At 38.7% G+C, this 14,953-nt stretch overlaps 1 protein-coding gene across 1 annotated transcript in view; it reads left to right on the forward strand.

Annotated features, from left to right (window-relative positions):
* The window catches only part of Dcr-1 (Endoribonuclease Dcr-1), a 44,923-nt gene that overhangs the window by 12,866 nt on the left and 17,104 nt on the right, over positions 1–14,953 (forward strand). Inside the window, exons 5-6 of the mRNA XM_067762682.1 lie at positions 13,061–13,300; positions 13,371–14,606. Coding sequence (XP_067618783.1) covers positions 13,061–13,300; positions 13,371–14,606 — 1,476 coding nt within the window. The remainder of the gene's footprint in view (positions 1–13,060; positions 13,301–13,370; positions 14,607–14,953) is intronic.

Here is a 14,953-nt window from a genome sequence, read left to right on the forward strand (position 1 = left end):
TACAATAAAAAACGCAAAAAATTTATAAGAAATTACGAAATTAGATCACTTGGTGAAGTATCTGCGTTGTCGTCCGCAAAAGGCTGTTAGTTATACATGTTGCGTTAACCTATACGTATACCTACAATTTATCGCAGCTGTCAAAAGTGGAATGTTGCAACGCTTCACAAAAACCTGGCCTTTATGCATCCATTTGCATCAATGCGAAGACTAAGAAGCTGACTTTTTCTCCAATCGAAAGCTGCTATCGAAACCCATTTCGAGTGCAGCCCTTCGATGAAAGGTGTTGTCACTGATAAATTTGCCACGGGTGAAAAATAGTTATTTTTTCTTCGGATTTGTAATCCTGACAAAAATTCGAGTTATTTGATATCCCATTTGACAATCTTGAGTAAGTTTTCAGTGAAAATTATAAATTAAACCTTTACCATGTAAAATACCCCAAAGTTATTCTGAAATGCCCAAATTTGATTTTGAGGATGATGGTATCTATGGCCAATATTATAAAAAATGCACATTTTCACGTGCTCTCAGAGAGCGAGAAGTTTCATATCATGTCATCTGTGCTGACAGGCACTCGCTTAAGTGGGCATAACGGGAAAATCTGGGTTGCCATTGTTGTTTCGGTTGAAAAAGGTCAATTAGGGTTCTGTGCAGAGACGTAAAAGATTGAAACAGGGTTTATGTAGTCACAAAAGTGTTGCTCCTGTTCCACAGCATTTTAATTTTATATCATGGCGAAAAGTGTTCAGTTCAGAGTTATTGATTTTCATTAAAAGTTTAATTTATTACGGGGGGTTACTCCTTTAATTGTAAAAAGCAGAGAAAACGTAGAGTTTTTCAAATTATTGTGAAAAACTTTTTAATTTGAATTTCTGTACCCAAGTTCACTATGAAAACTGAAAAATGTACACTTATTGAAAACTCATTTGCACACACAATTTACACTTTGAATTTAATTGTGTTTTTCATTTGTCAGAAAAAATAAAGAAAAAACTGCCTAATGTCAAAAAACCCTATCGAAATACAAACTGGCTTGTTTGTTTTTAATGAACTACGTTGAATTTTTCTTGTATTTCGTTAGTTTTTTCAAATATAGTTCACATACTTTCACCATTATTGAAACCTTATTGGCTCCCTCGACAAAAAATATAAGAGAAAAAAAGAAAAATACATAGAAAATAAAGTAGCGTCATATAGGAGTTTGATTTGTTTGCAATTACAGCACCATTATATTTGCAGAAGGCTTTCACAGCTACAAAAATTAAAGCGGATTTAAACAGCCGCTTTGGTTGTGTTGCATTCATTAATTCATCTGTCGGGCGAAGTATCGAAAAATTTACATAAGTGCTTTGGTTGCGTGCCTACGCTAAACTATATTTCAAAAAACTAACGAAATACAAGAAAAATACAACCTTTCATTAAAAACAAACGAGCCAGTTTGTTTTTCGATAGGTTTTTTTGACATTCGGCCATTTTTTCTTTATTTTTTTCAGACAAATGAAAGTTTTTTTTTAGTTTGAAAATTTGGTGCATAAAAACACAATTAGAATCAAGTTTCTTGTGAAAAAAGTGAACCATTAGAGAAAGAAATAATTTGCGCATGTTAATTGCATTTTTTTATTGTTAAAAATGTTAATGTAAAAATAAAATGTAAAACATAAACAAAAACATGACAAACTCGCTAATTATGGGGGAATAGTGGCCTCGCTTTTTCATGATAGAAATTTTTTTTTGTGTTTTGAAGTTCCGATAAAGTTTCGTTAGTTTTTTTAGCTTGAAATCCAAGCAAAAATAAAGTAGTGTCATATATGCTTTTGAAGTGACCAAAGCGTTTTATATAATTTTGCCCTTATGCATTTGTGTAAACAGCCTTAGAAGTGAAATTTTTCCATGTTACACGTGCGGCGCTTTAAGTTTTGACTCTAATTTAAATAAATTTTGCTTTCCGTATGTTTCCGCATTGTTGCAGGCTACAAATCTAGTATTCTTATTTCCGCGGAAATATATGCAACTATTACATCTGTAAATAGTACAAAGTTTTATTTAACTATTAAATGCAACTCAGCTTTAAGTACTCTTACGTACCAAAAATGCAACTCTAGACCTGAGATTTGAATCAGGTGAGCGAGGCTGTTTGTAGTTTTGACGTTTATCGCTTAGTTGACACACTTGGTACATGTACACTATGGTCCGAACTTTACTAACTTCAAACTTCAAATGAAGGTGACCGCTGATTAAAAAGCAAGATGCTGCGAACACAATAGCATTATTTTTCGGACTTCCCCGAATTAGAAGAAATAAACGAAACGGTATATGGAAATCGAATAAATGTGAAATAAATTTAGGCCGTCTATAGGCGGTCTTGGGTACTAGAGGGTTAGGGTTCACAATAAGCGCAAATTTTTAATGAAACATTAAAAATTATAGAAAGAGTTGACATTTTTATTACAATTGTCAGTCAATACAAGCCAGAATATTGGTGTTAGCTTACATAACAAACAATAATTTATAATGGCTTATTATTAAAATATATACAGTCACAAAATTTGGCTCGACCTTCATTATTGTTATATAACACCAAAAATCCAAAGAGAAACTTAAAACTTTTTAGAAAATTCGGGAAAATTCGTGTATATTTGGGTTGTTGGTGTTATTTAACAATATATATTTTTATAAAAATATCGAAAATAATGAAGGTCGAAGTAAAACTTAGTAAAAACTTAAAAAATTTGAGTGATGATGACTTTTGTAGATGAGTGTAGATATGTATGTGTGTTTGTATGAACAATTTTAAGGTCACTTTATCTTACTTAAAAAGTTGACTTAAATCGCTCCCTCCCAAATCGTGCTGGATCCGCCCCTGCTCAGGACTACTGGTAAACATAAACAAAAGTACAAAAACCAAATATGAATAAAATATATTTTACATTCGTAAATTTAATGAGTTTGAGACGTATTCACAATAATTTCTCTTATTAATTTATTGACTTGAAAACTGAAAAGAATTAAACATATTGGCTGATATTATAGCTTAGTGATGGGTTGGAGCAGCTGCGTTAGCTGGAGGCGCCGTTTGGCGCGAGCAACAGCGGACAGTTTATGTGGCCAGCTGGGCAGCGTTGCTGCTGGAAGGTGGTACGCTCGAGAGTGAACCGCGGGACGTCCTTGGACAGCTTGCAGCCACAAAGGTTTTGTAGAAATTTCGGGGGCGACGAGCGTTGGATTCTAACCCATAACAGCCCGAACGGTGTAACCATCTTTTACACGTGACACACTGCTTTTAAGACAAATTTTTTTTGTTTTTTGTTTTTTAACGATGAGGAAGCATCGAAAGCCTCATAGTCAGTGTTGGACTTTAACCGCACTAAACCTCCGACCGTCTGAGTACCATTTACCCCCCGGTACAACCGTCATGTATTCCGTCGGGAGGTAGGTTGAGCACTAAGCTCTACGTCTTTCGGGGTCACGTTGCTGTACTTTGATACTCCCGCGGTATAATTAAAGCTTGGACTGGCACGCCCTGCTTACTACCTCAATGTCCTTGACACATACCACTTCTACGATTATTTCCAAGCATACCTTAAAAACTGTGCATACAGTGTTTGTGGCATGTTTGTGGTTTCGAATACTTGTATTGTAGGGGGTTTTTTTTTATGTATACATATATACATTTTCTTTTTTTTCCACAATACGTGTCGACGGCTTTTCTCGTACTTCCACCGGTTGGAGAGGCCTTGTCTCCAATCCGTGTATAAACGCTGATTTCATGTGAGAAATTTACACTACTACTCGTTGTTTCTACAGTTGGAGAGGCCTTTGTCTCCAATCCGTAGGTTTGTCGTTACGTGTATATTGGCTGTCTCTGGTCACATGGTTGAAGAGGCCGTGTCTCAAATCCGTGCTTTATTCCTTCACCTAGGGCAGTATTCGAACGGTTGAAGAGGCCTTGTCTCCAATCCGTCGCCTGGTTTACTATTACATTACCTGCATATATTCCGGTCTTTTAATATTTCATCATTCTGACGCCGCTAATTGTACGGAGGCCTTGCATTAAATTCGTGCTCAGCTCGATCACCTCCACCTTTGCAGTTGGTTCTCCACCCACAAAACTTCATTGTTCAATGTTCGCTGCTGCGCCGGAGCCTTTCTAGACTTCGTAGACACTTCATTATTTCCGCTATTACATCGCATGCCGCGGACCATTTTACCTTTCTTTGTAGCATGCATCCAACAATTGTTTAAGGAGTGTAATCCTCTCCAAAAATTCTGCGTAGTTTGCATCTCGAGCTATAGAACCTAGGACACTCGAAAAATACATGGTAAACATCTTCTACTGTATCGCCACCACAGTGATCGCATATGTTGTTAGGCTCGTGATTGAATCGGTGCAAATATTCCTTAAAGCATCCGTGACCACTCAGAAACTGTGTGAGGTAGAAACCTACCTCGCCGTGCTTTCTAGATATCCATATATTAATATCTGGGATACATCGGTGTGTCCAGCGTCCCTTTGTTGAGGCATTCCACCTGAGCTGCCAGTTCTGCACGCTTAGCTCTCGTGCTCTATCACGTGATTTTTGATCCTGATAAATCGTCGCTGCTTCTTTTGCTTATATGTCTATAGGACACATTCCTGCGATGATTAGTGCTGCGTCGTCAGAGACAGTTTTAAAGGCGCTACAGACGCGTAGCGCACACACGCGGTAGGTTGACTTTACCCCGCGGAAATATGATTTATACTCCGCGGCCTGATGCCAAACAGGAGCCCCGTAAAGTATTTGGCTTTTTACAACGCCAGCAAGAAGTCGGCGCCGTCGTTGCTTTGGTCCTCTTGCATTTATCATTATCCTAGATAATGCTGCTACGGTTTTTGCTACCTTTTCACTGGCATACTCTAAGTGGGTTTTGAATGACAACCTCCTGTCTATCACAACCCCCAAGTATTTTATTGCAGACAGCGTGTCGATGTCATTGCGGCCGATTCCTGCTCCACCCTCTTCCTACTTGATATGAGTACAGCCTCTGTTTTTTTGTTCCGCCAGCTGCAGTCCATTTTCCGTAAGGCACGATTGAACAATCGCTATGCTTGCATCAGATTTGGCGCATATTTCACCTAGGAACAGCAGAACCACAGCCTGGGACCGCGGTTAGGTTCAATACCTTACAAACAAATCCCAATTCGCTCCGGTACATAGAACCGGATGCGTTGGGAAGCGTAGTTTAGTAGTCTCCACATTGTGTCTCGATCATGGGTATCTGGTCCTTTGTTTTATTGCAAATACATATGTATTAGCGTGTTGTTGTAGAAAACGTTATACTATTTTTCCCGACCATATAAGTTTGTTTGTAAGCTCGGGAGGAAATTCGTTTAAGCCCAGCGTTTTCTTGATGATAGCGATGTTCTTTTTATGGACTTTATCGCTTATCCTTCTAATAAAATTTTTCGCAGTGTTTATAATCGTTTTTCTTTCATGTTTCTAGTTATAGTTACCAAGTCTTCCCAATGATGTAGGTTTCCGGTACCAGCCGATTAACAATGTGTCAAGATAAGGTAAACATCCATCTTTCTCTACCTCTAAAGTGAATTAAAGGTTCCGGTTGTATATATTAAGCATGGCAAGCATTTTGTCCATTTCATCTGTTTTGACAACAGCAAAGAGGTCATACACATATTTAGTCAACAGTCGTGGTTTATTGGTGGCATCCGACTAAATTTCGCTCAAAAGCTCCTCCATGACGATATCAGCTATGATCCCATGAGCATGCCTGTACGTTGCTCATAAATCTTGCCATTGTATTTGAAATCCTTAATGCAACATTTTACCATGTTGTTGTTCTTGTTGTTGTTGTAGCGATAAGGTTGCTCCCCGAAGGCTTTGGGGAGTGTTTTTGATGTGATGGTCCTTTGCCGGATACAGATCCGGTACGCTCCGGTAACCACCATTAAGGTGCTAGCCCGACCATCTCGGGAACGATTTATGTGGCCACATTAAACCTTCAGGCCATCCTGCTTGGGGTCGCCATAGCCTCGTCTGTTAGTGAAACAGGATTCGCCGCGGATAGGTGAGGTTGACAATTGGGTTTGGAGAAGCTATATATTGCGCTGGCAACCTGAAGGGTTTAGTCGCCTCGTACGACAGGCATACCTACCGCGGGTATATTCTGACCCCCTGACCCGCTGGGGTAACATCATAAGGAACAATTCTTTTATTAGAGATGTATGTTCTTTTATGTCATCCCACCTGGATGATATAATTCCAATAGTCTCATTCAGTGAAATGCTGGGAAATAAGATCACTACGTCAAAGGATACTAAACTTTCGTCATCGTAGATGTATGTTCCTTTTATCTTGTTGTTGTTGTTGTAGTTATAAGGACACTCCCGGAAGGCCTTGAGGAGTGTTATCGAGTTGATGGTCCTTTGTCGGATGCAGATCCGGTACGTTCCGGCACCAAGCCCGACCATTTCGGGAACGATTTGTTATGACCACATGCGACCTTCTAGGCCAGACCGCTCTCCCACCCCCTAGATCAATGAGGAGTTCGGGGTCGCCAGAGCATCGGCTGTTAATGAAACACGATTTGCCACGGATAGGTGAGGTTGATAATTGGGTTTGGAGAAGCTATATATTGCGCTGGCAAGTTGAAAGGGTTGCGCTACACATCCCCTTGAATCTAGTATTTTAGTCGCATCTTACGCTGGGGGTTTTTTTTATCCGTTTATCTTCTCTTTGAACTCTGTTGCATCTTTACCGGTGTATTTAAATGCTATGCAGTGAACCGCTGGCTTTTAAAAAATTCATATTTCATATTTCATGTATTTGTTTTCCTTTTTTCTATCAAATATTTCTCCAGGAAGTCGTAGATTTGTTCCAAATGCCTTTTCAGCTGGGAAAAAACAAATAACCTGTATAATATTTGCATGCAAACCCATCATGACAATAGCGAGTGAATTAACCCAGTTATTAGATTTTTGAGATTTTAATGCGGCTTTAAAAGTACGATGCCATATCTCATGTGGGCCATTGCTCTATGGATGATATGGAGTTGTATGCGTTATTCTTATTCCAAGCATTTTAGATAATTATCGAAAAAGTAAAGATTCAAATTGTCGTCCTTGATCAGTAATATTATAAGCTGGCACACCATAACGAGAAACCCATCCAGAAAAAAACGCGCAAGCAACGGAGTCAGCAGTAATGTCTTCCAGCGGTTTTGCTTCAGTCCAACGCGTAAATATGTCTATGCATGAAAGGATGTATGTATATACTGTTTACATAAAGGCAATGGACCAACAATATCTATACTGACATATTTGAAACGTTCTAATTGGGGTATGAAATTTCTAAGAGGACTTCTTACGTGGCGATTAACTTTAGATTTTTGACAAGCGATGCACGGTTTAGTCTATTTAGCTACATCTTTGGAAATTGATGGCCAAACAAAACGACTTTGGAGTAAATTTACTGACACTCGCACTCCGGGATGAGAATGTCCATGCATACTTTCGAAGGGAGGTTTTCGAAATGTTGGTGTAGTATACGGACGTATGCTTTTGTAGAGACTTCACACAAGATTTCAACATTAACTCCTGGAATTTTCATTTTTTTAACTTAAGGCTAGAGTCCGCTTAACTTAAAAAACTGTTCAAATCATACCTTATCATACCTTACCTTTGTATCACTATCCCTGTTGGCTATCTGCGAGTTGCTTTGCGTATGTAACGAAGTCGACACTCGCGTCTATCCTTTGTATCGTCTCCTTCCCATGCATTGTTGTGCTCATATGCATCCGGGCCTATGACCAACCGCCCTCTTCCACTCCCTGGTAGTGCCTCAGCAATATGGGCCATATAGATGGATGGCAAGATAAATGCCCTATGAGAGCCAAACGAACCCTCCTCAGGGGTTTTGAGGAGTTTGCTGTGCGCTTTTTACTGTGTTGGATGTTTATCTGTAAAACTCGCAGCACCACTAGGTCTCGTCCACTTCTTGCATGTTACGAATTTTATCCTCGACACCTCTCTGTGTTGGAATTTTGTCTGGCGACACGGAATACCATATGGTTGTTGGTCGCCTACGTCGTGACGTCTATATCCCGCTCTTGCCCTCTTATTTTAAAGCTTTCGAGGTCCCTTTAAACCTCGCCCATTTTCAGCGGGGTGAGACTATTGCTCTAGGGACTTCTTTTCCTAAGTCGCAGATAAACTCTGTCTGTACCCCAGTACATTTTCAGCTAGCTCGCGATCTTTACCTTTAATTGAACATCTGTTCGAAATAATGCTAAGATCCCCAGCGCCAATCAGTGACTGTTTCTCCACATTACTCATTTTCTGGGAAATAACCAGTCTTGGTGTCACCTCCTTTTGGCCTCTCCGAGAAAATCGGAGTCTTTACCTCCTTTTGCCTTATCGCCTACTTCCACGCCTGTTATTGGCAAATTATCATCTGCCCTACGACGTTGAATCCTCTTGTTTGTCCCTGAGTCTTTTCTACCTCTTAAAAATACGCTTGTTGCCTTCAGTCGAAAGTTGCCTCTGTTCTAACCCTCGAGCCAAGGATAACTCAGCAAAACCTGTAGCGCTCAACCACTAAGCTAGCTACTTGTACATTTTATCGCGCTTACTTCAGCTTTATCCCATTTTTTCACGCTTATATTAGCTTCACTTGTATGTATGCTTGTTTGTAACTCTCTAGGCTAGGCGCTCAAAGAAGAGTTATACCCATATAGCGGCAATTATTGAAGACTCGCGGCAGTGGTTAAAGAACTAGCTACAAAACGAGTTGTGTTTAATAGCGGAGACACGAACCTCGGTGTTAAGGTGCTATCAACATCAAACATCTAAGTGGATTGTAGATACTAAAACGGCACTATATTTGCGTATTTTTGAATTTTTTAAACTATATTTATTATGCTTAGTAGTTTCTGCGAAGCATAGTTGTTTTGTAATGTATTTATTTTTTTATATATTGTGGCGAATATTAGCAGTGCTATACATCACCCAGCTGCTAGTTAATAAATACATAGCAACAGCAAAGTAATTCACAAATATGTGAATTGTAAACATCAAATAAAGCGGCCACACACATGCAAACAGCGAGGCTAAGAGATTACTTTACATACACACATATAGTCATCACCTAAGAGCAGAAGTTCCCTGCAAAAAATGCGATTAGTCTAGGATTAGTCGCAAAGGAGTATGCGAGTAATGCCAGATTTGATGCGTGGAACTGTTCCCTTTTGTTTTCAGCATGTCCTATGAAGATACTAATTGTACCCATTTATCCCCGAACGGGCCCGATAGGACCAATCCCTTTTGTACCCTTATGGGAACGAATGAAGAGAAATATATTTTCTCATCAAAAAGTGTTAGAGTCGTATGGTAAGAGGAAAGGTACATTTTAAACTTAATATTAAAACTTGCAAAACATTTTAAGATACATCTATGTAAAAAATTATTGAATCACTAACTCATTCCAAGAGATATGGGCCGACGATAATGGAATGGTCCAAGTCATTAAAGTTCGGTATAGGGCCCCGCATTTTTCTTAAATTTTTTGAATCAATCACCTATAATCTTTTTTATTTAACTCACTTCGTTGCCGCTTTTGTTTCTTAAAATAGGCTACATAGATTTCAACCTGACTAATCCCAACTGTACCCAAAAGGGACTAGAGGGGATCAATTATGCCCCAATATAGACACAGGAGATCAATCGGAGGTCGCCCTCTTTAGGAATTAGTCGCACTATTTTTTGCAGGGTTATTACTCACCCATACACACGCATATAGCTAGAAGACAAAAGTGAAACCAGATGCATGTAAGAGAAATAAATAGTTCGAGAAGGCTATTCACGAAAAGTTTAGACCTAAGGAGAAATTGTCGAATGAGGAAGCTAAGAGTATAAAAGCAGCGTAAACTGAGGAATCATGACTCAGTTTGATTTTAACACGCTACAAAAGAAGTATGCGAGTATTCTAATTGTGAAGTACTACTACAGTAGAGTTGTAAATAAAGAGCATTTTGCTATACTGAATATTTGAGTTATTTATTGGACAGTTCAGCGATTCGAACGTTAACAGAAGCTGCAAAATAATCAGGAATTTCCTAAAGTTCGTCACAATATAATAGTTGAATAACAATTATTATTAACCGATGTGAAGCTCACGAATTTTTAAATATTTAATAAAATTGAATACGGAAACAAATTGTTTAAAGCGGTCCACCTAAAACAAACTGACTCAAACAATTACTTTTTTTGATAGAGGATCAAATATTAGCATTTGCCATGTACTTGATTTAAATAAATGTCTTACTTCGCCGAAAATTATGAACTTCTGGACGGGAAAAGATATTTTAACCATTTTTGTTTTGACTAAATCGAAGAACTCTATACTTTAAGTACAAACTTTTAAAATTTTGGTAGAGCTACTATTTCTAGTACTTAGTAGTTTTTTTTTGCAAATTCGCGAAATAGACCTCGAAGTAGGGACAGTACATGGATTCCCTGTTTTCCAAACGGATCTGTCCACAATGAACACCTCAAAATTCCGTGAGATTCTGAGCATAGGGGCCATTGCATGACGTAGTTGTAGTACGGGATTTCCTATGAATTTTCATATGCCCTGTCATGTTTCCGCTCTTTAGCTCAGAGATATTTTGAAGTCTCAGTGCAGCAAGCACTTTCTCAATAAGAATAGGGAAGGGAGATATTCCTACTGTTAAAGCCAAACGCCTTCAACAGTTGGGAGCCACTGGTATATCTTCGTTTACAGCTGTTAACCACAAAGGTGCACGCACTGCTGGTGGAAATCCATCGATGGTTCTCTTTCGAAGTTAGGGTTCGTTAACTCTGCGCCTTCGACGACAGCAGATGAGCCAATGTTTTGCAGCCACTTACTATAAGATAATATTTAACCTTTGTCAGTAGTTATCCTTATTTATATTTTGCATAACTATATTTGCTAATAATTTAATTCGTATACATTCACCCGTATATCAGGGGCGGATCCAGCACGATTTGGGAGGGGGCCGATTAGGACGATCTTATAGATTATACATACATAAAAGCTAACAATTTTAAAATTGTATATGTGATTAAAAGAAACTTTTATAATTTTCATAAGTTCCGCTCCTAGGCGAACACCACACCCTCCCCCCCCCCCCCCTGGATCCGCCACTGCCGTATATATCTTCGTATATGCGGCATTTTCGTATACAATAAACGTATACCTTTTTATACTCATACCCTAAACTAGTTTTCTTGTTTCATTTCCTTCTTTTCACTTTATTGGAAGTGCCGTGAACCGACATCCAACATTGTTTGTGTGCCGAAACACCCACTAAGTGCATCAGCCGGTGACGTTCTCTTCGCACCCGTTATGCCAATACAAACTAGTTGATGCAGTTTGCTTGACTGTGTTATTGCTGTTCTTTGCGTGGCCTTTGACCACCAAACTAAGGAAGCATAGCTGACTATTGGATTCACAACAGTCATAAATGTCAAGTATACCATTTTGGGAGATAGACCCTATGTTTTGTTAAGATAGCATCTAGATGAGCATTCCACGTGAGGGTTCTGTCCAGTGTAACTCCTAGGTATTTTCTTGTCGATGATTACGTGGTGGCTTTCAAAATGGTACCCTCGCAATATGCTAGTAAATATTTTTCTTTTCAGTGTTTTTTTGAAATTATTATTAACGGGCAGTGGCGTAGCTACCTTGAGTGGCACCCGGTGCGGAAGTTGGTGGTGTCACCCCATCGAAAGTAAAAATCAATAAATTGTATATGTGATCCGTTCTATGAAAAGGTTGTTTATGACTAAAAACAAAACAGCTGTTAACAGCTGTTTCTCGTAATTTATCTTTTGAGTCATAAGCCACCTTTTCATAGACCGGGTCACATATGATAAAGGTCATGGATCATTTATTATTTATAATATTGAAGAAATAACAAAACACAATAATAACTAAGACAGAAAAGGACTTGTTATACAATTAAAATTTCTTCTTTCTAGCTTTGACAGCTGCAAACTCAGCAATTACTTCATCGAAATTTATATTTGGTTTACTCGTTGATATTTCTAGGCGCTTCTTTTCTAGAATCTACTAGTTGGTTATCTGCTATAAGCTTCTCAGCTATAACTACAGATGCACAATTTTTATAGCTTCTCTCACAGCTCATGCGCGTGTGTTTGTGAGCGACACTTCCACAATTATATTGCATATCTCAGATAAGATATCTGCATGTGTTTGTGCGTTGCTTCTCTGCTGCGTGTACGTACATATGTGTAGACATAATGATTGAATTATTGATGTGCATCAAGTCACTGCTTAGCATAAGCTTAGAGATGGCAGTACCCCTTAGTGTTGCTAATATTCGTAACAATACTTTGTATTTTCTCGTGTTCGAGACTAATATACCAAGATTGCTAAGCCGCGATTGGGTCATTGTTGCCCGCAAATAGTTTTTTTTATTAATTTTAATTTACTGAAACTTCTCTCACATGAAGCTACGGACACGCAAACCGTCATGAACAATTTCAGTGCAATCATAAGATTAGGAAGAGATTCTGTAAAATCCTGAGACCTCATCATAAAAATCAGTAAATTTAGATGTAGCTAATTTCAGTTCTTCAGTATTCGCCAAAAGCAAAGCATTAGTTTGTACGATCTCGAACAATGAAGCTACAACAAATGAGAAATGTTGCAACTGAGACATCAAAGATCGCGAGTTTGGGCCGGGGAATCCCCCAAGACAGACTCTTTTGCGGAAATCCCCGATTTATACATAGAGCTGAGCTAGTGGGGGAATCCTAGAAACAGAAATTTTTGTGCTAGCGATTTTGTTTTTCGTTTGTACATTGTTCTTAAAGTTGAGAGACCGGGTGGGTGTCACCCCACAAAAGGTGACACCCGGTGCGGCTCGCTCCCCCTCCCCCCCCCCCCCCCCCCCCCACACCACTGTTAACTGGTGTTAGCTCATGAATTCTTAAAAGTTAAAAAAAAATTCTGTACACTATTAAAACACACAAAGCTTAAACTTATCATTAATTTAGGGGCTTCCCATGTCTTCAAATATAATGGCGCGTAGAATGGCTGCAATGCAGACCTGCATAGAATTGCACAAAACTGGCGAGCTTGATGACAATTTACAACCGATAGGAAAAGAAGGCTTTCGTGCGATGGAACCCGATTGGGAGAACTTTGAGTTGGAGGAAGAAGATGAAAAAATTGTGCTGGAAAACTCCGAACCCCGACCAGGGACCACAAAACGCAGACAATACTACTATAAACGGGTTAGTAATAAAACATTCATATTTGAAATAATATAATTTATATATCTACGTATAATATATATCACTTTAGATTGCCTCTGAGTTTAGTGATTGTCGCCCAACTTCCGGTGTTCCTTGCTATCTATATTTCATAGACCTAACACTACAATGTCCCATTCCGGAAGAACAGAATACCCGGGGTCGTAAAATCTACCCTCCTGAAGATGCGCAACAAGGTTTTGGCATACTCACTCTAAAGCGTATACCTAAAGTCAGCTCCTTTCCCATATTTACACGTTCCGGTGAAGTGAAGGTATCCATTGTGCTTGCGAAAGAGAAAGTGATACTCAATGAAACCCAAATACTTTGTATTAACACATTCCTAAATTATACATTCACGAATGTATTGCGCTTGCAAAAGTTCCTAATGCTTTTCGATCCAGATTCAACAGAAAACTGTGTATTTATTGTGCCAACGGTAAAGCGAGACTCCACAAAAGTGATCGATTGGAACTTCCTTGAACTAATTGAACGTAATTCAAGCATGATGCCAACACCAGTGCCAGAAGAATTGCGTAAATCTATAGATTTTGATGCAAATAAATTTCGTGATGCAGTCGTTATGCCGTGGTATCGCAACCAAGACCAGCCACAATATTTTTATGTAGCAGAGATTTGCCCGCAGCTGTCACCATTAAGTTGTTTTCCTGGTGAAAACTACCGTACATTTAAGCATTATTATTTTGTAAAATATGGCTTAACCATACAGAATGTAAAGCAGCCACTATTGGATGTAGATCATACAAGTGCGCGTTTGAATTTCCTTACGCCACGTTATGTTAATCGAAAAGGCGTCGCATTACCGACAAGTTCGGAAGAGACTAAACGTGCCAAGCGTGAAAATTTGGAACAAAAACAAATTCTTGTACCAGAATTGTGTACAGTGCATCCATTTCCAGCTTCGCTGTGGCGTACTGCTGTTTGTTTGCCATGCATTTTGTATCGAATTAATGGACTATTGCTTGCTGATGATATACGCAAGAAGGTTTCTATGGATATTGGACTGGGACAGCAAGACATTCCTGATGACTTTGAATGGCCAATGCTGGACTTTGGCTGGAGCTTATCGGAGGTGTTAAAAAGATCTAAGGAATGTAAGAACAATTTGGCGGAAAAGAAAAGTGAAGAAAACCTCGGGAACGATACTAAAAATAAAGAAAGCAATGATTTAAAAAAAGATAATGGCCTGCAAGGCGAGGTGGACGATGCGCAGAACAAAGCGAAAAGCGCAAATGAAATTATTATAGAGAGTGAAAAAAAACTGCAGGTAATTATGGCAATTTAGTCGAATATGCATTGAAAAAAGTAAGCGATTAAAACATTCCACAATGGGTTTGTGAAATACTGCCCGTATGATGCCCTTTGTACTTCAACACCTTATCTAATATTTTTTATTTATTTATTTTATTTATTACAGTCTTTGGACTTAGACTAAGTCTACGAGATTACATTCATACATTGCACAGTCTTTGGATTTTGCATAATTGATTTTGATTTATAAAATGTATTGTTTTTTTTTACCTAATAAGTACTCCTTTACAATAATTGTATAATAGCCTCTTGAACTCTTTCATACTTTTACAATCCTTTAAGTCCCTAGGTAGTTCATTGTGT

This window comes from Eurosta solidaginis, chromosome 1 (assembly GCF_040869045.1).
Source record: "Eurosta solidaginis isolate ZX-2024a chromosome 1, ASM4086904v1, whole genome shotgun sequence".
NCBI lineage: Eukaryota > Metazoa > Arthropoda > Insecta > Diptera > Tephritidae > Eurosta > Eurosta solidaginis.